The following is a 26,808-nucleotide window of genomic DNA, read 5'->3' on the forward strand; positions in this document are numbered from 1 at the left end:
GTCTCTCTTCCTCCAGAGTGAGCCGTCTCTCTTCCTCCAGAGCGCTCCGTCTCTCTTCCTCCAGAGTGATCCGTCTCTCTTCCTCCAGAGCGATCTGTCTCTCTTCCTCCAGAGCGATCCTCCTCTCTTCTGTCTCTCTTCCTCCAGAGCGAGTCGTCTCTCTTCCTCCAGAGCGATCCGTCTCTCTTCTGTCTCTCTTCCTCCCGAGCGAGTCGTCTCTCTTCCTCCAGAGCGATCTGTCTCTCTTCCTCCAGAGCGATCCGTCTCTCTTCTGTCTCTCTTCCTTCAGAGCGATCTCTCTCTTCCTCCAGAGCAAGTCGTCTCTCTTCCTCCTGAGCGATCCTTCTCTCTTCCTCCAGAGTGATCCATCTCTCTTCCTCCAGAGCGATATGTCTCTCTTCCCCCAGTGCGATCCGTCTCTCTTCCTCCAGAGTGATCTGTCTCTCTTCCTCCAGAGCGATCCGTCTCTCTTCTGTCTCTCTTCCTCCAGAGCGAGCCGTCTCTCTTCCTCCAGAGCGATCCGTCTCTCTTCCTCCAGAGCGATCCGTCTCTCTTCCTCCAGAGCGAGCCGTCTCTCTTCCTCCAGAGCAAGCCGTCTCTCTTCTGTCTCTCTTCCTCCAGAGCGATCCGTCTCTCTTCTGTCTCTCTTCCTCCAGAGCGATATGTCTCTCTTCCTCCAGAGCGATCCGTCTCTTTCCTCCAGAGCGACCCGTCTCTCTTCCTCCAGAGCGATCCGTCTCTCTTCCTCTCTTCCTCCAGAGCGATCCTTCTCTCTTCCTCCAGAGCGAGTCGTCTCTCTTCTTCCAGAGCGATCGTCTATCTTCCTCCAGAGCGATTGTCTCTCTTCCTCCAGAGCGATCCGTCTCTCTTCTGTCTCTCTTCCTCCAGAGCGAGCTGTCTCTCTTCCTCCAGAGCGAGCAGTCTCTCTTCCTCCAGAGCGATCCGTCTCTCTTCCTCCAGAGCGATCCGTCTCTCTTCCTCCAGAGCGAGCCGTCTCTCTTCCTCCAGAGCAAGCCGTCTCTCTTCTGTCTCTCTTCCTCCAGAGCGATCCGTCTCTCTTCTGTCTCTCTTCCTCCAGAGCGATATGTCTCTCTTCCTCCAGAGCGATCCGTCTCTCTTCCTCCAGAGCGACCCGTCTCTCTTCCTCCAGAGCGATCCGTCTCTCTTCCTCTCTTCCTCCAGAGCGATCCTTCTCTCTTCCTCCAGAGCGAGTCGTCTCTCTTCTTCCAGAGCGATCGTCTATCTTCCTCCAGAGCGATTGTCTCTCTTCCTCCAGAGCGATCCGTCTCTCTTCTGTCTCTCTTCCTCCAGAGCGAGCTGTCTCTCTTCCTCCAGAGCGAGCCGTCTCTCTTCCTCCAGAGCGATCCGTCTCTCTTCCTCCAGAGCGATCCGTCTCTCTCCCTCCAGAGCGAGCCGTCTCTCTTCTTCCAGAGCAATCCGTCTCTCTTCCTCTCTTCCTCCAGAGCGATCCTTCTCTCTTCCTCCAGAGCGAGTCGTCTCTCTTCTTCCAGAGCGATCGTCTATCTTCCTCCAGAGCGATTGTCTCTCTTCCTCCAGAGTGATAGGTCTCTCTTCCTCTAGAGCGATCCGTCTCTCTTCCTCTAGAGCGATCCGTCTCTCTCCTCTCTTCCTCCAGAGCAATCCGTCTCTCTTCTGTCTCTCTTCCTCCAGAGCGATCTGTCTCTCTTCCTCCAGAGCGATCTGTCTCTCTTCCTCCAGAGCGATCCGTCTCTCTTCCTCCAGAGCAATCCGTCTCTCTTCCTCTCTTCCTCCAGAGCGATCCGTCTCTCTTCCTCTCTTCCTCCAGAGCGATCCGTCTCTCTTCCTCCAGAGCGAGCCGTCTCTCTTCCTCCAGAGCGATCCGTCTCTCTTCCTCCAGAGCAATCCTTCTCTCTTCCTCCAGAGCGAGTCGTCTCTCTTCCTCCAGAGCGATCCGTCTCTCTTCTTCCAGAGCGATCCGTCTCTCTTCCTCCAGAGCGATCCGTCTCTCTTCCTCCAGAGCGAGTCGTCTCTCTTCTTCCAGAGCGATCGTCTATCTTCCTCCAGAGCGATTGTCTCTCTTCCTCCAGAGTGATAGGTCTCTCTTCCTCTAGAGCGATCCGTCTCTCTTCCTCTAGAGCGATCCGTCTCTCTTCCTCTCTTCCTCCAGAGCAATCCGTCTCTCTTCTGTCTCTCTTCCTTCAGAGCGATCCGTCTCTCTTCCTCCAGAGCAAGTCGTCTCTCTTCCTCCTGAGCGATCCTTCTCTCTTCCTCCAGAGCGATCCGTCTCTCTTCCTCCAGAGCGATATGTCTCTCTTCCCCCAGTGCGATCCGTCTCTCTTCCTCCAGAGTGATCTGTCTCTCTTCCTCCAGAGCGATCCGTCTCTCTTCTGTCTCTCTTCCTCCAGAGCGAGCCGTCTCTCTTCCTCCAGAGCGATCCGTCTCTCTTCCTCCAGAGCGATCCGTCTCTCTTCCTCCAGAGCGAGCCGTCTCTCTTCCTCCAGAGCAAGCCGTCTCTCTTCCTCCAGAGCGATATGTCTCTCTTCCTCCAGAGCGATCCGTCTCTCTTCCTCCAGAGCGACCCGTCTCTCTTCCTCCAGAGCGATCCGTCTCTCTTCCTCTCTTCCTCCAGAGCGATCCTTCTCTCTTCCTCCAGAGCGAGTCGTCTCTCTTCTTCCAGAGCGATCGTCTATCTTCCTCCAGAGCGATTGTCTCTCTTCCTCCAGAGCGATCCGTCTCTCTTCTGTCTCTCTTCCTCCAGAGCGATCCGTCTCTCTTCTGTCTCTCTTCCTCCAGAGCGAGCCATCTCTCTTCCTCCAGAGTGATCCGTCTCTCTTCCTCCAGAGCGATCCGTCTCTCTCCCTCCAGAGCGAGCCGTCTCTCTTCTTCCAGAGCGATCCGTCTCTCTTCCTCTCTTCCTCCAGAGCGATCCTTCTCTCTTCCTCCAGAGCGAGTCGTCTCTCTTCTTCCAGAGCGATCGTCTATCTTCCTCCAGAGCGATTGTCTCTCTTCCTCCAGAGTGATAGGTCTCTCTTCCTCTAGAGCGATCCGTCTCTCTTCCTCTAGAGCGATCCGTCTCTCTTCCTCTCTTCCTCCAGAGCAATCCGTCTCTCTTCTGTCTCTCTTCCTCCAGAGCGATCTGTCTCTCTTCCTCCAGAGCGATCTGTCTCTCTTCCTCCAGAGCGATCCGTCTCTCTTCCTCCAGAGCGATCCGTCTCTCTTCCCCTCTTCCTCCAGAGCGATCCGTCTCTCTTCCTCTCTTCCTCCAGAGCGATCCGTCTCTCTTCCTCCAGAGCGAGCCGTCTCTCTTCCTCCAGAGCGATCCGTCTCTCTTCCTCCAGAGCAATCCTTCTCTCTTCCTCCAGAGCGAGTCGTCTCTCTTCCTCCAGAGCGATCCGTCTCTCTTCCTCCAGAGCGAGGCATCTCTCTTCCTCCAGAGCGATCCTTCTCTCTTCCTCCAGAGCGAGTCGTCTCTCTTCTTCCAGAGCGATCGTCTATCTTCCTCCAGAGCGATTGTCTCTCTTCCTCCAGAGCGATACGTCTCTCTTCTGTCTCTCTTCCTCCAGAGCGAGCCGTCTCTCTTCCTCCAGAGCGAGCCGTCTCTCTTCCTCCAGAGCGATCCGTCTCTCTTCCTCCAGAGCGATCCGTCTCTCTCCCTCCAGAGCGAGCCGTCTCTCTTCTTCCAGAGCGATCCGTCTCTCTTCCTCTCTTCCTCCAGAGCGATCCTTCTCTCTTCCTCCAGAGCAAGTCGTCTCTCTTCTTCCAGAGCGATCGTCTATCTTCCTCCAGAGCGATTGTCTCTCTTCCTCCAGAGTGATAGGTCTCTCTTCCTCTAGAGCGATCCGTCTCTCTTCCTCTAGAGCGATCCGTCTCTCTTCCTCTCTTCCTCCAGAGCAATCCGTCTCTCTTCTGTCTCTCTTCCTCCAGAGCGATCCGTCTCTCTCCCTCCAGAGCGAGCCGTCTCTCTTCTTCCAGAGCGATCCGTCTCTCTTCCTCTCTTTCTCCAGAGCGATCCTTCTCTCTTCCTCCAGAGCGAGTCGTCTCTCTTCTTCCAGAGCGATCGTCTATCTTCCTCCAGAGCGATTGTCTCTCTTCCTCCAGAGTGATAGGTCTCTCTTCCTCTAGAGCGATCCGTCTCTTTCCTCTAGAGCGATCCGTCTCTCTTCCTCTCTTCCTCCAGAGCAATCCGTCTCTCTTCTGTCTCTCTTCCTCCAGAGCGATCTGTCTCTCTTCCTCCAGAGTGATCTGTCTCTCTTCCTCCAGAGCGATCCGTCTCTCTTCCTCCAGAGCGATCCGTCTCCCTTCCTCTCTTCCTCCAGAGCGATCCGTCTCTCTTCCTCTCTTCCTCCAGAGCGATCCGTCTCTCTTCCTCCAGAGCGAGCCGTCTCTCTTCCTCCAGAGCGATCCTTCTCTCTTCCTCCAGAGCAAGTCGTCTCTCTTCCTCCAGAGCGATCCGTCTCTCTTCCTCCAGAGCGATCCGTCTCTCTTCCTCCAGAGTGATCCGTCTCTCTTCCTCCAGAGCGATCCGTCTCTCTCCCTCCAGAGCGAGCCGTCTCTCTTCTTCCAGAGCGATCTGTCTCTCTTCCTCTCTTCCTCCAGAGCGATCCTTCTCTCTTCCTCCAGAGCGAGTCGTCTCTCTTCTTCCAGAGCGATCGTCTATCTTCCTCCAGAGCGATTGTCTCTCTTCCTCCAGAGTGATAGGTCTCTCTTCCTCTAGAGCGATCCGTCTCTCTTCCTCTAGAGCGATCCGTCTCTCTTCCTCTCTTCCTCCAGAGCAATCCGTCTCTCTTCTGTCTCTCTTCCTCCAGAGCGATCTGTCTCTCTTCCTCCAGAGCGATCTGTCTCTCTTCCTCCAGAGCGATCCGTCTCTCTTCCTCCAGAGCGATCCGTCTCTCTTCCTCTCTTCCTCCAGAGCGATCCGTCTCTCTTCCTCTCTTCCTCCAGAGCGATCCGTCTCTCTTCCTCCAGAGCGAGCCGTCTCTCTTCCTCCAGAGCGATCCGTCTCTCTTCCTCCAGAGCAATCCTTCTCTCTTCCTCCAGAGCGAGTCGTCTCTCTTCCTCCAGAGCGAGTCGTCTCTCTTCCTCCAGAGCGATCCGTCTCTCTTCCTCCAGAGCGAGGCATCTCTCTTCCTCCAGAGCGAGGCATCTCTCTTCCTCCAGAGCGATCCGTCTCTCTTCCTCCAGAGAGATCTGTCTCTCTTCCTCCAGAGCGATCCATCTCTCTTCCTCCAGAGCGAGTCGTCTCTCTTCCTCCAGAGCGATCCGTCTCTCTTCCTCCAGAGCGAGGCATCTCTCTTCCTCCAGAGCGATCCGTCTCTCTTCCTCCAGAGCGATCCATCTCTCTTCCTCCAGAGCGATCCTTCTCTCTTCCTCCAGAGCGAGGCGTCTCTCCTGACTGACACAGCAGCAGCATCACATCAAGCAGGCAGTTCACGTTGGAGCAAACGTCCCACTATAAGTGGATGTGCCGGCTCACCTTCCTTCTGTCGTCTTTCTGGGAAGAAGGGAGTAAAAGATAGAGAGAGAGAATATTAGAGGATGTGTCTTCCTGTCATGGTCTTACTCCTCATGCTCCCTGCTCAGCCATAGCCAATCACAGGCAGATAAACAGAAGTGACTGAGAGTCATCAGACTGATAATGAAGTGATTTAATATGAGCTCACAGTCCACCAGGCTGAAAGAGAGGTGATTAAACCATGAGGAGAGGTCCTCTCAACCAAGACAGAGAGAGAGAAGAGACAGGGGGGTGGAGAGACAGAGTGGGAAAGAGAGGGAATGGAGTGGGGGGGAGGAGAGAGAGAGAAGAGAGGGGGAGGAGAGAGAGAGAAGAGAGGGGGGAGAGAGTGGGGGGAAGATAGAGAGAGAGAATAGAGGGAGGAGAGAGATGGTATAGAGAGGGGGAGAAGAGAGAGAGAAGAGAGGAGGGGAGAGAGGGTATAGAGTGGGGGGAGGAGAGAGAGAGAAGAGAGTGGGAGGAGAGAGAGAAGAGGGGGAGTAGAGAGAGGTTATAGAGAGGGGGAGGAGAGAGAGAGAAGAGAGGGGGAGGGGAGTGTGGGTATAGAGTGTGGGGGGAGGGGAGAGAGGGTATAGAGTGGGGGGAGGAGAGGGAGAGAGGGTATAGAGTGGGGGGGGAGAGGAGAGAGGGTATAGAGTGGGGGAGGAGGAGGGAGAGAGGGGGAGGGGGAGAGAGGGTATAGAGTGGGGGAGAGAAGAGAGGGGGAGGGGTGAGAGGGTATAGATTGGGGGGGGGAGAGGAGAGAGGGTATAGAGGAGAGGAGAGAGAAGAGAGGGGGAGGGGAGAGAGGGTATAGAGTGGGGGGGATGAGAGGAGGGTATAGAGTGTGGGGGAGAGAAGACATTGGGGGAGGAGAGGAGAGTAAAGAGAGGGGGAGGGGAGAGATGGTATAGAGTGGGGGGAGGAGGGGAGAGAAGGTATAGAGTGGGGGAGAGAGGGTATAGAGTGGGGGGAGGAGAGGAGAGAGAAGAGAGGGGGAGGAGAGAGAGGGAGAGAGAGAGAAGAGAGGGGGAGGAGAGAGAGAGAAGAGGGGGAGGAGAGAGAGAGAAGAGAGGGGGAGGAGAGAGAGAGAAGAGAGGGGAGGAGAGAGAGAAGAGAAGAGAGGGGGAGAAGAGAGAGAGAAGAGAGGGGGAGGAGAGAGAGAGAAGAGAGGGGGAGGAGAGAGAGAGAAGAGGGGGAGGAGAGAGAGAGAAGAGAGGGGGAGGAGAGAGAGAAGAGAAGAGAGGGGGAGGAGAGAGAAGAGAGAGGGGGAGGAGAGAGAGAGAAGAGAGGGGGAGGAGAGAGAGAGAGAAGAGGGGGAGGAGAGAGAGAGAGAAGAGGGGGAGGAGAGAGAGAGAAGAGAGGGGGAGGAGAGAGAGAAGAGAAGAGAGAGAGAAGAGAGGGGGAGGAGAGAGAGAGAAGAGAGGGGGAGGAGAGAGAGAAGAGAGGGGGAGGAGAGAGAGAGAAGAGAGGGGGAGGCAGAAAGAGGGAGGCAGGATTGTGAATAGTAATAATAGCCTAATGAATAGAAGAATGAGCTGTGCTGATTATGAACGGCTGCTTTCTCATTGCAGTTTGAGAATGAGATCATCACCAAACTGGATCACGAGGTGGAGGGGGGCAGAGGAGACGAGCAGTACAAAGTCCTCTTCCACAAGATGTGAGTGATTCTGTCTGCCTGCCTGCCTGCCTGCCTGCCTGCCTGCCTGCCTGTCTGTCTGTCTGTCTGTCTGTCTGTCTGTCTGTCTGTCTGCCTGCCTGCCTGTCTGCCTGCCTGCCTGTCTGTCTGTCTGTCTATCTGTCTTGTCTGTCTGTCTTGTCTGTCTGTCTGTCTTGTCTGTCTGTCTTGTCTGTCTGTCTTGTCTGTCTGTCTATCTGTCTGTCCTCTCTCCTCCTCTCTCTCTCTCAGTTTAAGGTCTTTATTGGCATTGGAAACGTGTTTACATTGCCAAAGAAAGTGAAATAGAGAATTAGCAAAAGGGAAATGAACAGAGGAAACATTAGTTTAATATTACACTCACAAAGGTTTTAAAACAATATAGACATTTCAAATGTTATATTATTGGCTATGTTCGGTGTTGAAACAATGTGCAAGTAAAATAAAATAAATAAACAGATATGTTGTTTGTGCTTTTCTCATGGCAGACAGGAAGTTTATTAATGTTTGAATTGTTTTCGAATTCGTTGTGGGTCTGTGTAATCTGAGGGAAATATGTGTCTCTAATATGGTCATACATTGGACAGGAGGTTAGGAAGTGCAGCTCAGTTTCCACCTCATTTTGTGGGCAGTGAGCACATAGCTTGTCTTCTCTTGAGAGCCATGTCTGCCTACGGTGGCCTTTCTCAATAGCAAGGCTATGCTCACTGAGTCTGTACATAGTCAAAGCTTTCCTTAATTTTGGGTCAGTCACAGTGGTCAGGTATTCTGTCACTGTGTACTCTCTGTTTAGGGCAAAATAGCATTCTAGTTTGCTCTGTTTTTTTTGTTAATTCTTTCCAATGTGTCAAGTAATTATCTTTTTGTAATATTCTCTCCCCCTCACCTCCCCCCTCTCTCCCTCTCACCTCTCTCCCCCTCCCCTCCCCCTCACCTCTCTCACCTCTCTCCCCCACTCCCCCTCTCTCCCACCCCTTTCTCCCACTCCCCCTCTCTCCTCCCCTTTCTCCCACTCCCCCCCTCTCTCCCTCCCCCTCTCTCCCACTCCCCCTCTCTCCCTCCCCCTCTCTCCCACTCCCCCTCTCTCCCTCCCCTCTCTCCCACTCCCCCCTCTCTCCATCCCCTCTCTCCCCACTCCCCCTCTCTCCCTCCCCTCCCCTTTCTCCCACTCTCCCTCCCCTCCCCCTCTCTCTCTCCCCCTCACCTGTCTCACCTCTCTCCCCTCCCCTCCCTCTCCCTCTCTCTCCCCTCTCCTCTCTCCTCCCTCCCCTCCCTCTCTCTTCTCTCTCCCTACCTCCCCTCCATCTCTCTCCTCCCTCCCTCCCCTCCCTCTCCTCTCTCTCCCCTCTCCCCCTCCTCTCTCTTCTTCTCTCCCCTCCCCTCCCTCCCTCTCTCTTCTCCCTCCCTCCCCTCCCCCCTCTCCTCTCTCTCCCCTCCCCTCCCCCTCTCCTCTCTCTCCCTCTCTCCCTCCCCTCCCTCTCTCTCCCTCCCCTCCCTCTCTCTCCTCTCTCCCTCCCCTCCCTCTCTCTCCCTCCCCTCCCTCTCCTCTCTCTCCCCTCTCTCCCTCTCCCTCTCTCCTCCCTCCCCTCCCTCTCTCCTCTCTCCCTACCTCCCCTCCCTCTCTCTCCTCCCTCCCCTCCCTCCTCCTCTCTCTCCCCTCTCCCCTCTTCTCTCCCCCTCCCCCTCCCTCCCTCTCTCTTCTCCCTCCCTCCCCTCCCTCTCCTCCTCTCTCTCCTCTCTCCCTCTCCTCTCTCTCTCTCTCTCCCTCCCCTCCCTCTCTCTCCTCCTCCCCCTCCCCTCCCTCTCTCTCCCCTCCCCCTCCCTCCCTCTCTCTCCCCTCTCTCCCTCTCCTCTCTCCTCCCTCCCTCCCTCTCTCTCCTCCCCCTACCCAACCCTCCCTCTCTCCTCCCTCCCCTCCCTCTCCTCTCTCCCCTCTCCCCCTCCCTCTCTCCCCTCTCCCCCTCCTCTCTCCCTCCCCTCCCCTCCCTCTCTCTCTCCTCTCTCCCTCCCTCTCTCTCCTCTCTCCCTCCCCCTCCCTCCCTCTCTCCTCTCTCCCTCCCTCTCTCTCCTCTCTCCCTCCCCTCCCTCTCTCTCCTCTCTCCCCCCCCTCCCTCTCTCCCTCTCTCCCTCTCTCCCCTCCTTCCTCTCCCCCCTCCCTCCCCTCCCTCCCCCTCTCCTCTCTCCCTCCCCTCCCTCTCTCTCCCTCTCTCCCTCCCCTCCCTCCCTCTCCTCTCTCCCTCCCCTCCCTCTCTCTCCTCTCTCCCTCCCTCCCCTCCTTCTCTCTCCTCTCTCCCCTCCCCTCCCTCTCTCTCCTCTCTCCCTCCCCACTCCCACTCTCTCCTCTCTCTCCCTCTCTCTCCCTCTCCCTCCCCCCCTCTCTCTCCTCTCTCCCTCCCCTCCCTCTCTCTCCTCTCTCCCTACCCCCCTCTCTCCTCCCTCTCTCTCTCCTCTCTCCCTCCCCTCCCTCTCTCCTCCTCTCTCCCTCCCTCTCTCTCCTCTCTCCCTCCCCCTCTCTCCTCTCTCCCTCCCCTCCCTCTCTCTCCCCTCCCCCTCTCTCCTCTCTCCCTCCACTCCCTCTCTCTCCTCTCTCCCTCCCTCTCCTCTCTCCCTCCCCTCCCTCTCTCTCCTCTCCCCTCCCTCTCTCCCCAGTCTGTTGGAACACTGCAGGAAACACAAGTACCTGTCTAAGAGTGGGGAGAGCTTTGTGAACCTGGTGGTTCGTCTGTTGGAGAGGCTCCTGGACTACAGGACCATCATGCACGATGAGAACAAGGAGAACCGGATGAGCTGCACCGTCAACGTGCTGGTAGGAAAGACCCACACCGTTCTATGTTCTGTCCTGTTCCGTTGTGGACAGATGTCTGGCTGCGTCCTGCTGCGTTGCCTAGTAACCTGTCTTATTGTGAAGGACAGTTTTACCGTCCAACTGTTGGAAAGACATTCCGGATTTCTAAACACCAGCTGCATAACATTCATGATGTGGTTACGGTTGTGATTTGTTGTTGCTATTTCACTGTGGTAGTTGAAGCATTTCAGTTTTGTTCATAAACTATTTGAATGTTTTCATCCTCAGAACTTCTACAAGGAGATCGAGAGAGAGGAGATGTACATCAGGTAAGAAGAGGTCTTCATCTTCCTCAACTACACTTTTCTGTTCTATTGGGCTCAGTGCCTCTGTGAAGTCACGGTCAGGTGTTTTTGGGCTCAGTGCCTCTGTGAAGTTGAGGCCAGGTGTTTTTGGGCTCAGTGCCTCTGTGAAGTTGAGGCCAGGTGTTTTTGGGCTCAGTGCCTCTGTGAAGTTGAGGCCAGGTGTTTTTGGGCTCAGTGCCTCTGTGAAGTCGAGGCCAGGTGTTTTTGTACTCAGTGCCTCTGTGAAGTCAAGGCCAGGTGTTTTTGTACTCAGTGCCTCTGTGAAGTCAAGGCCAGGTGTTTTTGTGCTCAGTGCCTCTGTGAAGTCGAGGCCAGGTGTTTTTGTACTCGGTGCCTCTGTGAAGTCGAGGCCAGGTGTTTTTGGGCTCAGTGCCTCTGTGAAGTCGAGGCCAGGTGTTTTTGTACTCAGTGCCTCTGTGAAGTCAAGGCCAGGTGTTTTTGGGCTCAGTGCCTCTGTGAAGTCAAGGCCAGGTGTTTTTGGGCTTAGTGCCTCTGTGAAGTCAAGGCCAGGTGTTTTTGGGCTCAGTGCCTCTGTGAAGTCAAGGTCCGGTGTTTTTGGGCTCAGTGCCTCTGTGAAGTCGAGGCCAGGTGTTTTTGTACTCAGTGCCTCTGTGAAGTCAAGGCCAGGTGTTTTTGGGCTCAGTGCCTCTGTGAAGTCAAGGCCAGGTGTTTTTGGGATCAGTGCCTCTGTGAAGTCAAGGCCAGGTCTTTTTGTTCTCAGTGCCTCTGTGAAGTCAAGGCCAGGTATTTTGGGCTCAGTGCCTCTGTGAAGTCAAGGCCAGGTGTTTTTCTACTCAGTGCCTCTGTGAAGTCAAGGCCAGGTGTTTTTGGGCTCAGTGCCTCTGTGAAGTCAAGGCCAGGTGTTTTTGGGCTCAGTGCCTCTGTGAAGTCACGGTCAGGTGTTTTTGTACTCAGTGCCTCTGTGAAGTCACGGTCAGGTGTTTTTGTACTCAGTGCCTCTGTGAAGTCAAGGCCAGGTGTTTTTGTACTCAGTGCCTCTGAAGTCAAGGCCAGGTGTTTTTGGGCTCAGTGCCTCTGTGAAGTCAAGGCCAGGTGTTTTTGGGCTCAGTGCCTCTGAAGTCAAGGCCAGGTGTTTTTGGGCTCAGTGCCTCTGTGAAGTCAAGGCCAGGTGTTTTTGGGCTCAGTGCCTTTGTGAAGTCACGGCCAGGTGTTTTTGTTCTCAGTGCCTCTCTGAAGTCAAGGCCAGGTGTTTTTGGGCTCAGTGCCTCTGTGAAGTCAAGATCAGGTGTTTTTGGGCTCAGTGCTTCTGTGAAGTCAAGGCCAGGTGTTTTTGTACTCAGTGCCTCTGTGAAGTCAAGGCCAGGTGTTTTTGGGCTCAGTGCCTCTGTGAAGTCACGGTCAGGTGTTTTTGTACTCAGTGCCTCTGTGAAGTCAAGGCCAGGTGTTTTTGTACTCAGTGCCTCTGAAGTCAAGGCCAGGTGTTTTTGGGCTCAGTGCCTCTGTGAAGTCAAGGCCAGGTGTTTTTGGGCTCAGTGCCTCTGAAGTCAAGGCCAGGTGTTTTTGGGCTCAGTGCCTCTGTGAAGTCAAGGCCAGGTGTTTTTGTACTCAGTGCCTCTGTGAAGTCAAGGCCAGGTGTTTTTGTACTCAGTGCCTCTGTGAAGTCAAGGCCAGGTGTTTTTGTGCTCAGTGCCTCTGTGAAGTCGAGGCCAGGTGTTTTTGTACTCGGTGCCTCTGTGAAGTCGAGGCCAGGTGTTTTTGGGCTCAGTGCCTCTGTGAAGTCGAGGCCAGGTGTTTTTGTACTCAGTGCCTCTGTGAAGTCAAGGCCAGGTGTTTTTGGGCTCAGTGCCTCTGTGAAGTCAAGGCCAGGTGTTTTTGGGCTTAGTGCCTCTGTGAAGTCAAGGCCAGGTGTTTTTGGGCTCAGTGCCTCTGTGAAGTCAAGGTCCGGTGTTTTTGGGCTCAGTGCCTCTGTGAAGTCGAGGCCAGGTGTTTTTGTACTCAGTGCCTCTGTGAAGTCAAGGCCAGGTGTTTTTGGGCTCAGTGCCTCTGTGAAGTCAAGGCCAGGTGTTTTTGGGATCAGTGCCTCTGTGAAGTCAAGGCCAGGTCTTTTTGTTCTCAGTGCCTCTGTGAAGTCAAGGCCAGGTATTTTTGGGCTCAGTGCCTCTGTGAAGTCAAGGCCAGGTGTTTTTCTACTCAGTGCCTCTGTGAAGTCAAGGCCAGGTGTTTTTGGGCTCAGTGCCTCTGTGAAGTCAAGGCCAGGTGTTTTTGGGCTCAGTGCCTCTGTGAAGTCACGGTCAGGTGTTTTTGTACTCAGTGCCTCTGTGAAGTCACGGTCAGGTGTTTTTGTACTCAGTGCCTCTGTGAAGTCAAGGCCAGGTGTTTTTGTACTCAGTGCCTCTGAAGTCAAGGCCAGGTGTTTTTGGGCTCAGTGCCTCTGTGAAGTCAAGGCCAGGTGTTTTTGGGCTCAGTGCCTCTGAAGTCAAGGCCAGGTGTTTTTGGGCTCAGTGCCTCTGTGAAGTCAAGGCCAGGTGTTTTTGGGCTCAGTGCCTTTGTGAAGTCACGGCCAGGTGTTTTTGTTCTCAGTGCCTCTCTGAAGTCAAGGCCAGGTGTTTTTGGGCTCAGTGCCTCTGTGAAGTCAAGATCAGGTGTTTTTGGGCTCAGTGCTTCTGTGAAGTCAAGGCCAGGTGTTTTTGTACTCAGTGCCTCTGTGAAGTCAAGGCCAGGTGTTTTTGGGCTCAGTGCCTCTGTGAAGTCACGGTCAGGTGTTTTTGTACTCAGTGCCTCTGTGAAGTCAAGGCCAGGTGTTTTTGTACTCAGTGCCTCTGAAGTCAAGGCCAGGTGTTTTTGGGCTCAGTGCCTCTGTGAAGTCAAGGCCAGGTGTTTTTGGGCTCAGTGCCTCTGAAGTCAAGGCCAGGTGTTTTTGGGCTCAGTGCCTCTGTGAAGTCAAGGCCAGGTGTTTTTGGGCTCAGTGCCTTTGTGAAGTCACGGCCAGGTGTTTTTGTTCTCAGTGCCTCTCTGAAGTCAAGGCCAGGTGTTTTTGGGCTCAGTGCCTCTGTGAAGTCAAGATCAGGTGTTTTTGGGCTCAGTGCTTCTGTGAAGTCAAGGCCAGGTGTTTTTGTACTCAGTGCCTCTGTGAAGTCAAGGCCAGGTGTTTTTGGGCTCAGTGCCTCTGTGAAGTCAAGGCCAGGTGTTTTTGTACTCAGTGCCTCTGTGAAGTCAAGGCCAGGTGTTTTTGTACTCAGTGCCTCTGTGAAGTCAAGGCCAGGTGTTTTTGTACTCGGTGCCAGCACCCTATTCCCTACATAGTGCACTACTTTAGACCAGCACCCTATTCCCTACATAGTGCACTACTTTAGACCAGGACCCACATAGGGCTCTGTTCAGCAGTAGTGCACTATGTAGTGACTTGTGGACCATTTCAGACACAGTTGACTTGTCTCTGTCCGTTGTCACCATGGTGACGTCATATTGAAGCCCACCAAGGTGTGTACCGTTGTCACCACGGCAACGTCATATTGAAGCCCACCAAGGTGTGTACCGTTGTCACCATGGCAACATCATATTGAAGCCCACCAAGGTGTGTACCGTTGTCACCACGGCAACGTCATATTGAAGCCCACCAAGGTGTGTACCGTTGTCACCACGGCAACGTCATATTGAAGCCCACCAAGGTGTGTACCGTTGTCACCACGGCAACGTCATATTGAAGCCCACCAAGGTGTGTACCGTTGTCACCATGGTGACGTTATATTCAAGCTGTGTACTGTTGTCACCATGGTGACGTTATATTCAAGCTGTGTACCGTTGTCACCATGGTGACGTCATATTGAAGCTGTGTACTGTTGTCACCACGGTGACGTCATATTGAAGCTGTGTACTGTTGTCACCACGGTGACGTCATATTGAAGCTGTGTACCGTTGACCCGTGTGTCCTCTGTCCGGACAGGTACCTGTACAAGCTGTGTGACCTCCACAAGGAGTGTGACAACTACACTGAAGCTGCCTACACACTGCTGCTGCACGCTAAGCTGCTGAAGGTATTCACACACACGCACAGACACACACACACACACACACACACACACACACACACACACACACACACACACACACACACACACACACACACGTAGCTCAGATACACACACTCTCTCTCTCTCTTCCTCTATGTATCTCTCTCCCTCCTACTCTCTCTCTCCCTCTCTCTTCCTCTATGTATCTCTCTTCCTCCTCTCTCTCTCTCTCTCTCTCTCTCTCTCTTTCTTCCTCTATGTATCTCTCTCCCTCCTTCTCTCTCTCTTCCTCTATGTATCTTTCTCCCTCCCGCTCTCTCTCTCTCTTCCTCTATGTCTCTATCTCTCCCTCTCTCTCTTCCTCTATGTATCTCTCTCCCTCCTTCTCTCTCTCTCTCTATGAATTGATAGTGTAAATGTGTGTATTTTAGCGTCTGTTGAATAGCACCAGTTGTAGAGGGCAAAGCCCCAGTCAGCTGTAATCACATAGATGGCTCTTAACCTTGCAGTAGCAGAGGTGTAACCGTGAATATCAATGTGTTGGGGAACAGGTTCTGGATAGCAGAGATACGCCCAACCGTGTTTTAATCCTCCCTCTGTCAGGAGAGGACTGATGAGATGAGGAGAAGAATGGAGAGAGAGAAAGGGAGGGAGGAGAAGAATGGAGAGAGAGAGGGGACTGGGGAGAGAGAGGGGGGACTGGGGAGAGAGGAGAAGAATGGAGAGAGAGAGAGAGAGAGGGGACTGGGGAGAGAGGAGAAGAATGGTGAGAGAGAGGGGACTGGGGAGAGAGGGAGAAGAATGGAGAGAGAGGAGAGAGAGAGGGGGGACTGGGGAGGGAGGAGAAGAATGGTGAGAGAGAGGGGACTGGGGAGAGAGGAGAAGAATGGAGAGAGAGGAGAGAGAGAGGGGGACTGGGGAGGGAGGAGAAGAATGGTGAGAGAGAGGGGACTGGGGAGGGAGGAGAAGAATGGTGAGAGAGAAAGAGGACTGGGGAGAGAGGAGAATAATGGTGAGAGAGAGGGGACTGGGGAGAGAGGAGAATAATGGTGAGAGAGAGGGGACTGGGGAGAGAGGAGAAGAATGGAGAGAGAGAAAGGGAGGGAGGAGAAGAATGGAGAGAGAGAGAGAGAGGGGACTGGGGAGAGAGGAGAATAATGGTGAGAGAGAGGGGACTGGGGAGAGAGGAGAAGAATGGAGAGAGAGAAAGGGAGGGAGGAGAAGAATGGAGAGAGAGAGAAGGGACTGGGGAGAGAGGAGAAGAATGGTGAGAGAGAGGGGACTGGGGAGAGAGGAGAAGAATGGAGAGAGAGAAAGGGAGGGAGGAGAAGAATGGAGAGAGAGAGAGAGGGGACTGGGGAGAGAGGAGAATAATGGAGACAGAGAGAGAGGGGACTGGGGAGAGAGGAGAAGAATGGAGAGAGAGAAAGGGAGAGAGGAGAAGAATGGAGAGAGAGAGAGAGGGGACTGGGGAGAGAGGAGAAGAATGGAGAGAGAGAGGGGACTGGGAAGAGAGGAGAAGAATGGAGAGAGAGAGAGGGGACTGGGGAGATAGGATAAGAATGGAGCGAGAGAGAGAGAGAGGGGACTGGGGAGAGAGGATAAGAATGGAGAGAGAGAGAGGGATAGTGTAGAGATAGTGTTCCAGATGTAGGTTGTTTTTCTACAAACATTAAAGGGATAGTGTAGAGATTTCCAGATGTAGGTTGTTTTTCTACAAACATTAAAGGGGTAGTGTAGAGATTTCCAGATGTAGGTTGTTTTTCTACAGACATTAAAGGGATAGTGTAAAGATTTCCAGATGTAGGTTGTTTTTCTACAAACATTAAAGGGATAGTGTAGAGATTTCCAGATGTAGGTTGTTTTTCTACAAACATTAAAGGGGTAGTGTAGAGATTTCCAGATGTAGGTTATTTTTCTACAGACATTAAAGGGATAGTGTAGAGATTTCCAGATGTAGGTTGTTTTTCTACAGACATTAAAGGGATAGTGTAGAGATTTCCAGATGTAGGTTGTTTTTCTACAAACATTAAAGGGATAGTGTAGAGATTTCCAGATGTAGGTTGTTTTTCTACAAACATTAAAGGGATAGTGTAGAGATTTCCAGATGTAGGTTGTTTTTCTACAGACATTAAAGGGATAGTGTAAAGATTTCCAGATGTAGGTTGTTTTTCTACAGACATTAAAGGGATAGTGTAGAGATTTCCAGATGTAGGTTGTTTTTCTACAGACATTAAAGGGATAGTGTAGAGATTTCCAGATGTAGGTTGTTTTTCTACAGACATTAAAGGGATAGTGTAGACATTTCCAGATGTATGTTGTTTTTCTACAGACATAAAAGGGATAGTGTAGAAATTTCCAGATGAATGTTGTTTTTCTACAGACATTAAAGGGATAGTGTAGAGATTTCTACAGACAAACTCATGGAGACCATTATTATTTCTCTAAGGGCATTTTGGAGATTATAGAAGTTAGCATATCGTTAGCTTAGCACAATTGTTGAAAGTCTACCGGTACATTAGCCAGGTCCTCTGAAAAGCAGATCAATCAATCAACCTTGTAACTTCTCCGCGCTGAGTCGCCGGTCATTACAAAGCTAAACTCAGAAATAAATATTGTGTTTTTAAATCGTAAAAAAAAAAAAGATTCTATCTACTTCCTCATTGTGTTCCTTTGTCGCATAGAAATGTATAGAGAGTGTGCTCACAGACGCCGTAATAGGACAGATGCAATGTTGCGAACTCTATACATCTCTATGGGACACCGGGACACAATGAGGAAGAATCTCATTTCTTCTTATTATTATATATATTTATTTATTATTATTATAATAATTCTTTGCCATTTCAAACCTGCTGGGGTTTTGCCCAAATGCTGCAAAGAGGGAGACAGAGATAAAAGGGAGAACAGGAGGCTATTATACTGTAAAATGTGATAAATGTGATTTTTCCAAAGCAGAGCCTGGAGGTTTAGAGTCTTTCTTCAATCTGTGTCATGAATTGGTTTGTAGGACGCTCAACTGTCTTTCTGTTTTTAGTCTCTCTATGGTCCACTGTACAGATAATGTGTCTGGTCTCTCTATGGTCCACTGTACAGATAATGTGTCTGGTCTCTCTATGGTCCACTATATAGATAATGTGTCTGGTTTCTCTATGGTCCACTATATAGATAATGTGTCTGGTCTCTCTATGGTACACTATAGATAATGTGGCTGGTCTCTCTCTGTGGTACACTATATAGATAATGTGTTTGGTTTCTCTCTGTGGTCCACTATATAGATAATGTGTCTGGTCTCTCTATGGTCCACTGTACAGATAATGTGTCTGGTTTCTCTATGGTCCACTATATAGATAATGTGACTGGTCTCTCTCTGTGGTCCACTATACAGATAATGTGTCTGGTCTCTCTATGGTCCACTATATAGATAATGTGTCTGGTCTCTCTATGGTCCACTGTATAGATAATGTGTCTGGTCTCTCTATGGTCCACTATATAGATAATGTGACTGGTCTCTCTATGGTCCACTATATAGATAATGTGTCTGGTCTCTCTATGGTCCACTATATAGATAATGTGTCTGGTCTCTCTATGGTCCACTATATAGATAATGTGACTGGTCTCTCTATGGTCCACTATATAGATAATGTGACTGGTCTCTCTCTGTGGTCCACTATACAGATAATGTGTCTGGTCTCTCTCTATGGTCTACTATATAGATAATGTGACGGGTCTCTCTCTCTATGTTCTCTATATAGATAATGTGACTGGTCTCGCTATGGTACACTATATAGATAATGTGGCTGGTCTCTCTATGGTCCACTATATAGATAATGTGTCTGGTCTCTCTATGGTCCACTATATAGATAATGTGGCTGGTCTCTCTCTGTGGTCTACTATATAGATAATGTGACTGGTCTCTCTCTATGGTCCACTATATAGATAATGTGACTGGTCTCTCTCTATGGTCCACTATATAGATAATGTGACTGGTCTCTCTATGGTCCACTATATAGATAATGTGTCTGGTCTCTCTATGGTCCACTATATAGATAATGTGTCTGGTCTCTCTATGGTCCACTATATAGATAATGTGACTGGTCTCTCTATGGTCCACTATATAGATAATGTGACTGGTCTCTCTCTGTGGTCCACTATACAGATAATGTGTCTGGTCTCTCTCTATGGTCTACTATATAGATAATGTGACGGGTCTCTCTCTCTATGTTCTCTATATAGATAATGTGACTGGTCTCGCTATGGTACACTATATAGATAATGTGGCTGGTCTCTCTATGGTCCACTATATAGATAATGTGTCTGGTCTCTCTATGGTCCACTATATAGATAATGTGGCTGGTCTCTCTCTGTGGTCTACTATATAGATAATGTGACTGGTCTCTCTCTATGGTCCACTATATAGATAATGTGACTGGTCTCTCTCTATGGTCCACTATATAGATAATGTGGCTGGTCTCTCTCTATGGTCCACTATATAGATAATGTGTCTGGTCTTTCTATGGTCCACTATATAGATAATGTGACTGGTCTCTCTATGGTCCACTATATAGATAATGTGACTGGTCTCTCTGTGGTCCACTATATAGATAATGTGACTGGTCTCTCTGTGGTCCACTATATAGATAATGTGTCTGGTCTCTCTATGGCCCACTATATAGATAATGTGACTGGTCTCTCTCTGTGGTCCACTATACAGATAATGTGTCTGGTCTCTCTCTATGGTCTACTATATAGATAATGTGACGGGTCTCTCTCTCTATGTTCTCTATATAGATAATGTGTCTGGTCTCTCTATGGTCCACTATATAGATCATGTGACTGGTCTCTCTGTGGTCCACTATATAGATAATGTGTCTGGTCTCTCTATGGTCCACTATATAGATCATGTGACTGGTCTCTCTCTCTATGGTCCACTATATAGATCATGTGACTGGTCTCTCTATGGTCCACTATATAGATAATGTGTATGGTCTCTCTATGGTCCACTATATAGATAATGTGTCTGGTCTCTCTATGGTCTACTATATAGATAATGTGACGGGTATCTCTCTCTATGGTCCACTATATAGATAATGTGTATGGTCTCTCTATGGTCCACTATATAGATAATGTGTCTGGTCTCTCTATGGTCCACTATATAGATCATGTGACTGGTCTCTCTCTCTATGGTCCACTATATAGATAATGTGTATGGTCTCTCTATGGTCCACTATATAGATAATGTGTCTGGTCTCTCTATGGTCCACTATATAGATAATGTGTATGGTCTCTCTATGGTCCACTATATAGATAATGTGTCTGGTCTCTCTATGGTCCACTATATAGATAATGTGACTGGTCTCTCTCTCTATGGTCCACTATATAGATAATGTGACTGGTCTCTCTCTCTATGGTCCACTATATAGATAATGTGACTGGTCTCTCTCTCTATGGTCCACTATATAGATAATGTGACTGGTCTCTCTCTCTATGGTCCACTATATAGATAATGTGACTGGTCTCTCTCTCTATGGTCCACTATATAGATAATGTGACTGGTCTCTCTCTCTATGGTCCACTATATAGATCATGTGACTGGTCTCTCTCTCTATGGTCCACTATATAGATAATGTGACTGGTCTCTCTCTCTATGGTCCACTATATAGATAATGTGACTGGTCTCTCTCTCTATGGTCCACTATATAGATCATGTGACTGGTCTCTCTATGGTCCACTATATAGATAATGTGACTGGTCTCTCTCTCTATGGTCCACTATATAGATAATGTGTCTGGTCTCTCTATGGTCCACTATATAGATAATGTGTCTGGTCTCTCTATGGTCCACTATATAGATCATGTGACTGGTCTCTCTCTCTATGGTCCACTATATAGATAATGTGACTGGTCTCTCTCTCTATGGTCCACTATATAGATCATGTGACTGGTCTCTCTCTCTATGGTCCACTATATAGATAATGTGTCTGGTCTCTCTCTCTATGGTCCACTATATAGATAATGTGTCTGGTCTCTCTCTCTATGGTCCACTATATAGATAATGTATCTGGTCTCTCTATGGTCCACTATATAGATAAAATAATGTACTACGAGAATTATCATTCCTAGTCTATATCCCAAATGGCAGCCTATGGTTCCTGGTCAAAGTAGTGCACTACGTAGGGAATAGGGTGCCATTGGCCATAGGGCCCTGGTCAGCGTAGTGCACTACGTAGGGAATAGGGTGCCATTGGCCATAGGTCCCCGGTCAACGTAGTGCACTACGTAGGGAATAGGGTGCCATTGGCCATAGGTCCCCGGTCAACGTAGTGCACTACGTAGGGAATAGGGTGCCATTGGCCATAGTTCCCAACGGTCACTACGTAGGGAATAGGGTGCCATTGGCCATAGGTCCCCGGTCAACGTAGTGCACTACGTAGGGAATAGGGTACCATTGGCCATAGGGCCCTGGTCAGTGTAGTGCACTATGTAGGGAATAGGGTACCATTGGCCATAGGGCCCTGGTCAGCGTAGTGCACTATGTAGGGAATAGGGTGCCATTGGCCATAGGTCCCCGGTCAACGTAGTGCACTACGTAGGGAATAGGGTGCCATTGGCCATAGGTCCCCGGTCAACGTAGTGCACTACATAGGGAATAGGGTGCCATTGGCCATAGGTCCCCGGTCAACGTAGTGCACTACGTAGGGAATAGGGTACCATTGGCCTCTGGTCACTACATAAGGAATGGGTTGTGATTTGGGACACAGACTTGTAGGAAACCTGGCGGAGGATGTTGAATTTGCAGCGTCAGTGTGATTGATGTTGTTTCAGCACTTCCTGAAATTACTAGGTGACCATGGCAACGTGAACACCTCTCCTCTCTTTAATCACGGTAGAGCTGCTCAAACTGTAACATAATCAATAATAACCAACGTCCTGCAGAATGTAAACACCTCTCCTCTCTGTAATCACGGTAGAGCTGCTCAAACTGTAACCTAATCAATAATAACCAACGTCCTGCAGAATGTAAACACCTCTCCTCTCTGTAATCACGGTAGAGCTGCTCAAACTGTAACATAATCAATAATAACCAACTTCCTGCAGAATGTAAACACCTCTCCTCTCTGTAATCACGGTAGAGCTGCTCAAACTGTAACATAATCAATAATAACCAACGTCCTGCAGAATGTAAACACCTCTCCTCTCTGTAATCACGGTAGAGCTGCTCAAACTGTAACCTAATCAATAATAACCAACGTCCTGCAGAATGTAAACACCTCTCCTCTCTGTAATCACGGTAGAGCTGCTCAAACTGTAACATAATCAATAATAACCAACTTCCTGCAGAATCCCTTTAATTTAGGCTGTTTGACCTTTAACCTTTAACCCTTAGACTCCATGTAAAAAGGAAGCCAACCTTCCTTTATGTAAAAGCTCGTCTCCAAATCCAAACAGGATCAAGCCTTCGTTGTCCTGCTATTGGCCAATGGAACGTGGCGCGCTTCCGTTTGGATATCCGAGGCTGTTTCTAAGCCCACAGTAGCGTCAAATCTGCGAGCCGATGCTTTTCTCCCACAGTGCACTGCACCGTACATGAAAATGTGGAGGTCACGTCACTTCAACAGACGGCGGCAGCTTTGCTATGTAAATATTGTCTCCATCCCATATGGCACCCTATTCCCTACATAGTGCACTACGTTGACCAGGGCCCTATGGCCAATGGCACCCTATTCCCTACGTAGTGCACTACGCTGACCAGGGCCCTATGGCCAATGGCACCCTATTCCCTACGTAGTGCACTACGCTGACCAGGGCCCTATGGCCAATGGCACCCTATTCCCTACGTAGTGCACTACGCTGACCAGGGCCCTATGGCCAATGGCACCCTATTCCCTACATAGTGCACTACTTTGACCAGGGCCCTATGGCCAATGGCACCCTATTCCCTACGTAGTGCACTACTTTGACCAGGGCCCTATGGCCAATGGCACCCTATTCCCTACATAGTGCACTACTTTGACCAGGGCCCTATGGCCAATGGCACCCTATTCCCTACGTAGTGCACTACGCTGACCAGGGCCCTATGGCCAATGGCACCTATTCCCTACATAGTGCACTACTTTTTTTTGTTATACCAGGGCCCATTCCAAAACATTTAGTGCACTATATAGGGATTAGGGTGCCGTTTGGGACGGCCCCAGCTACCCAATTCGATTTTACTTAGAGATCGTTGCGTTCTCTCTTGTTCAACAACAACATGGGAATGTCAGTTACGTTACCGCGGCAACTAATCAGTTGTGACAGGACCTTAGTAGGGTTACCGAGGCTGGGACCGGGGAGCCAATAGGATCGCTGCATCTAGCCTGTCGGCCGGCCTCGTCCAGCCACTCACAACGTTAATTATTAGAGTGGTTAGAGAGACTGGAGGAGAGGACTGTGTGGTCAGCAGAAATATTTCTCTGTTGTTCACAGAGTGAAGCACAATGTGTGATGATTAATATGGTGTTATCACTGCATAAATCAATATCTGATGTGTTAATGGAGCTTTTCCATAAGTTATCTCTCTCTTCTCCTCCTCCTCTCCTCCTCCCTCATCCCTCCTCTCCTCATCAACTTGTCCTCTTTCCTCTCCTCCTCCCTCCTCTCCTCCTCCTCCCTCCTCTTCTCCTCCTCCCTCCTCTCCTTCTCTCTCCTCTCCTCCTCCCTCCTCTCCTTCTCTCTCCTCTCCCCCTCCCTCCCTCCTCTCCTCCTCCCTCTTCTCCTCCTCCCTCCTCTCCTTCTCTCTCCTCTCCTCCTCCCTCCTCTTCTCCTCTTCTCCTCCTCCCTCCTCTCCTTCTCTCTCCTCCACTCCTCTCTCCTCCTCACCTCTCTACTCCTCCCTCCCTCCTCTCCTCCTCCCTCTTCTCCTCATCCCTCCTCTCCTTCTCTCTCCTCTCCTCCTCCCTCCTCTTCTCCTCTTCTCCTCCTCCCTCCTCTCCTTCTATCTCCTCCACTCCTCTCTCCTCCTCACCTCCTCTCCTCCTCCTCTACTCCCCTCCTCCTATATTCCTCCTCCCTCCTCTCCTCCTCCTTCCTCCTCTCTCTGTTCCTCTCCTCCTCTCCTCCTTTCCTCTCCTCCTCCCTCCTCTCCTCTTTTCCTCTCCTCCTCCCTCCTCTCTCTTTTCCTCTCCTCCTCCCTCCTCTCCTCCTTTCCTCTCCTCCTCCCTCCTCCCTCCTCTCTCTTTTCCTCTCCTCCTCCCTCCTCTCCTCCTCCTCCTCTCCTCCTCCCCACTGTAGATCAATGTTTAGCTCTATTGAGGAATCTAATTCTGATATAGTCTGATAGAGTATACTGCTCAGCTATAGTTAATATTATACTACACAGGGTCTGTTCTATAGAGGTCACATGGTCTGTGTCTACAGGGTCTGTTCTATAGAGGTCACATGGTCTGTTCTATAGAGGTAACATGGTCTGTGTCTACATGGTCTGTTCTATAGAGGTCACATGGTCTGTGTCTACAGGGTCTGTTCTATAGAGGTAACATGGTCTGTGTCTACAGGGTCTGTTCTATAGAGGTAACATGGTCTGTATCTACAGGGTCTGTTCTATAGTAGTATAGAGGTAACATGGTCTGTGTCTACAGGGTCTATTCTATAGAGGTCACATGGTCTGTATCTACAGGGTCTGTTCTATAGAGGTCACATGGTCTGTGTCTACAGGGTCTGTTCTATAGAGGTAACATGGTCTGTATCTACAGGGTCTGTTCTATAGAGGTCACATGGTCTGTATCTACAGGGTCTGTTCTATAGAGGTAACATGGTCTGTGTCTACAGGGTCTGTTCTATAGAGGTCACATGGTCTGTATCTACAGGGTCTGTTCTATAGAGGTCACATGGTCTGTATCTACAGGGTCTGTTCTATAGAGGTCACATGGTCTGTATCTACAGGGTCTGTTCTATAGTAGTATAGAGGTAACATGGTCTGTATCTACAGGGTCTGTTCTATAGAGGTAACATGGTCTGTGTCTACAGGGTCTATTCTATAGAGGTAACATGGTCTGTATCTACAGGGTCTGTTCTATAGAGGTAACATGGTCTGTATCTACAGGGTCTGTTCTATAGAGGTAACATGGTCTGTATCTACAGGGTCTGTTCTATAGAGGTAACATGGTCTCTGTCTACAGGGTCTGTTCTATAGAGGTAACATGGTCTGTGTCTACAGGGTCTGTTCTATAGAGGTAACATGGTCTGTATCTACAGGGTCTGTTCTATAGTAGTATAGAGGTCACATGGTCTGTGTCTACAGGGTCTGTTCTATAGAGGTAACATGGTCTGTATCTACAGGGTCTGTTCTATAGAGGTAACATGGTCTGTGTCTACAGGGTCTGTTCTATAGAGGTCACATGGTCTGTATCTACAGGGTCTGTTCTATAGAGGTAACATGGTCTGTATCTACAGGGTCTGTTCTATAGAGGTCACATGGTCTGTGTCTACAGGGTCTGTTCTATAGTAGTATAGAGGTAACATTGTCTGTATCTACAGGGTCTGTTCTATAGTAGTATAGAGGTAACATTGTCTGTGTCTACAGGGTCTGTTCTATAGTAGTATAGAGGTAACATGGTCTGTGTCTACAGGGTCTGTTCTATAGTAGTATAGGGGTAACATGGTCTGTATCTACAGGGTCTGTTCTATAGTAGTATAGAGGTAACATGGTCTGTATCTACAGGGTCTGTTCTATAGAGGTCACATGGTCTGTATCTACAGGGTCTGTTCTATAGTAGTATAGAGGTAACATGGTCTGTATCTACAGGGTCTGTTCTATAGTAGTATAGAGGTCACATGGTCTGTATCTACAGGGTCTGTTCTATAGTAGTATAGAGGTAACATGCTCTGTGTCTACTGTTCTATAGTAGTATAGGGGTAACATGGTCTGTATCTACTGTTCTATAGTAGTATAGAGGTAACATGCTCTGTATCTACTGTTCTATAGTAGTATAGGGGTAACATGGTCTGTATCTACTGTTCTATAGTAGTATAGAGGTAACATGCTCTGTATCTACTGTTCTATAGTAGTATAGGGGTAACATGGTCTGTATCTACTGTTCTATAGTAGTATAGAGGTAACATGCTCTGTATCTACTGTTCTATAGTAGTATAGGGGTAACATGGTCTGTTCTATAGTAGTATAGAGGTAACATGGTCTGTGTCTACAGGGTCTGTTCTATAGTAGTATAGAGGTAACATGGTCTGTATCTACAGGGTCTGTTCTATAGAGGTAACATGGTCTGTATCTACAGGGTCTGTTCTATAGTAGTATAGAGGTAACATGGTCTGTATCTACAGGGTCTGTTCTATAGTAGTATAGAGGTAACATGGTCTGTATCTACAGGGTCTGTTCTATAGTAGTATAGAGGTAACATGGTCTGTATCTACAGGGTCTGTTCTATAGTAGTATAGAGGTAACATGGTCTGTATCTACAGGGTCTGTTCTATAGAGGTAACATGCTCTGTATCTACAGGGTCTGTTCTATAGTAGTATAGAGGTAACATGGTCTGTATCTACAGGGTCTGTTCTATAGTAGTATAGAGGTAACATGCTCTGTATCTACAGGGTCTGTTCTATAGAGGTCACATGGTCTGTGTCTACAGGGTCTGTTCTATAGTAGTATAGAGGTAACATGCTCTGTATCTACAGGGTCTGTTCTATAGAGGTCACATGGTCTGTATCTACAGGGTCTGTTCTATAGTAGTATAGAGGTAACATGCTCTGTATCTACAGGGTCTGTTCTATAGTAGTATAGAGGTAACATGGTCTGTATCTACAGGGTCTGTTCTATAGTAGTATAGAGGTAACATGCTCTGTGTCCCTGCAGTGGACTGAGGAGCCGTGTGCAGCCCACCTCACCCAGAGAGACGGCTACCAGGCCTCCACACAGGGACAACTCAAGGACCAGCTCTACCAGGAGATCATCAACTTCTTCGACAAGGGCAAGGTACCTAGAGGGAGGAGGGGTGGGTGTTAGAGAGAGGGGGGTGATGAGGGAGGGGGTGATGTGAGGGGGTTGTTAGAGAGACAGGGGTGGTGATGGGATGGGGGGAGAGGGTATGTGTTAGAGAGAGAGATAGTGTGTGTGTGTGTTGGTGAGAAAGTGAGTGTTGGTGAGAGATTGAGAGAAGGGAGATGGTGAGAGGGGGGTGGGAGAGAGAGCGAGGGGTGAGAGAGACGGGGGTGGGGAGAGAGAGAGGGGGTGGTGAGAGAGAGAGAAGGGGGTGGGTGAGAGGGGGTGTCCAGAGAGGGGAGTGAAAGAGATAGAGAAGCCCTCTATTGGCCCTCCTCTATAAGCCCTCTATTGGCCCTCCTCTATAAGCCCTCTATTTGCCCTCCTCTATAAGCCCTCTATTGGCCCTCCTCTATAAGCCCTCTATTGTCCCTCCTCTATAAGCCCTCTAATGGGGCTTATAGAGGAGGGACAGAGGAGGATGGGAGAGATGGAGCGAGGAGAGAGAGGAGGATGGAGGGAGAGAGGAGGATGGGAAGAAGGGAGGAGAGGAGGATGGAGGGAGGAAGATGGGAGGGAGGAGGAT

General features: G+C 50.0%; 1 protein-coding gene across 1 annotated transcript in view; it reads left to right on the plus strand.

The window, feature by feature from the left end:
- The window catches only part of LOC135513383 (dedicator of cytokinesis protein 1-like), a 1,066,221-nt gene that overhangs the window by 976,685 nt on the left and 62,728 nt on the right, over window positions 1-26,808 (plus strand). The window contains 5 exon segments of the mRNA XM_064936309.1: window positions 7,048-7,133; window positions 9,780-9,936; window positions 10,204-10,244; window positions 14,185-14,275; window positions 26,097-26,216. Of these exon segments, the coding sequence (XP_064792381.1) occupies window positions 7,048-7,133; window positions 9,780-9,936; window positions 10,204-10,244; window positions 14,185-14,275; window positions 26,097-26,216 (495 nt within the window).

The sequence above is a fragment of the Oncorhynchus masou genome, chromosome 24, assembly GCF_036934945.1.
Source record: "Oncorhynchus masou masou isolate Uvic2021 chromosome 24, UVic_Omas_1.1, whole genome shotgun sequence".
In the NCBI taxonomy this organism is placed as follows: Eukaryota; Metazoa; Chordata; class Actinopteri; order Salmoniformes; family Salmonidae; genus Oncorhynchus; species Oncorhynchus masou.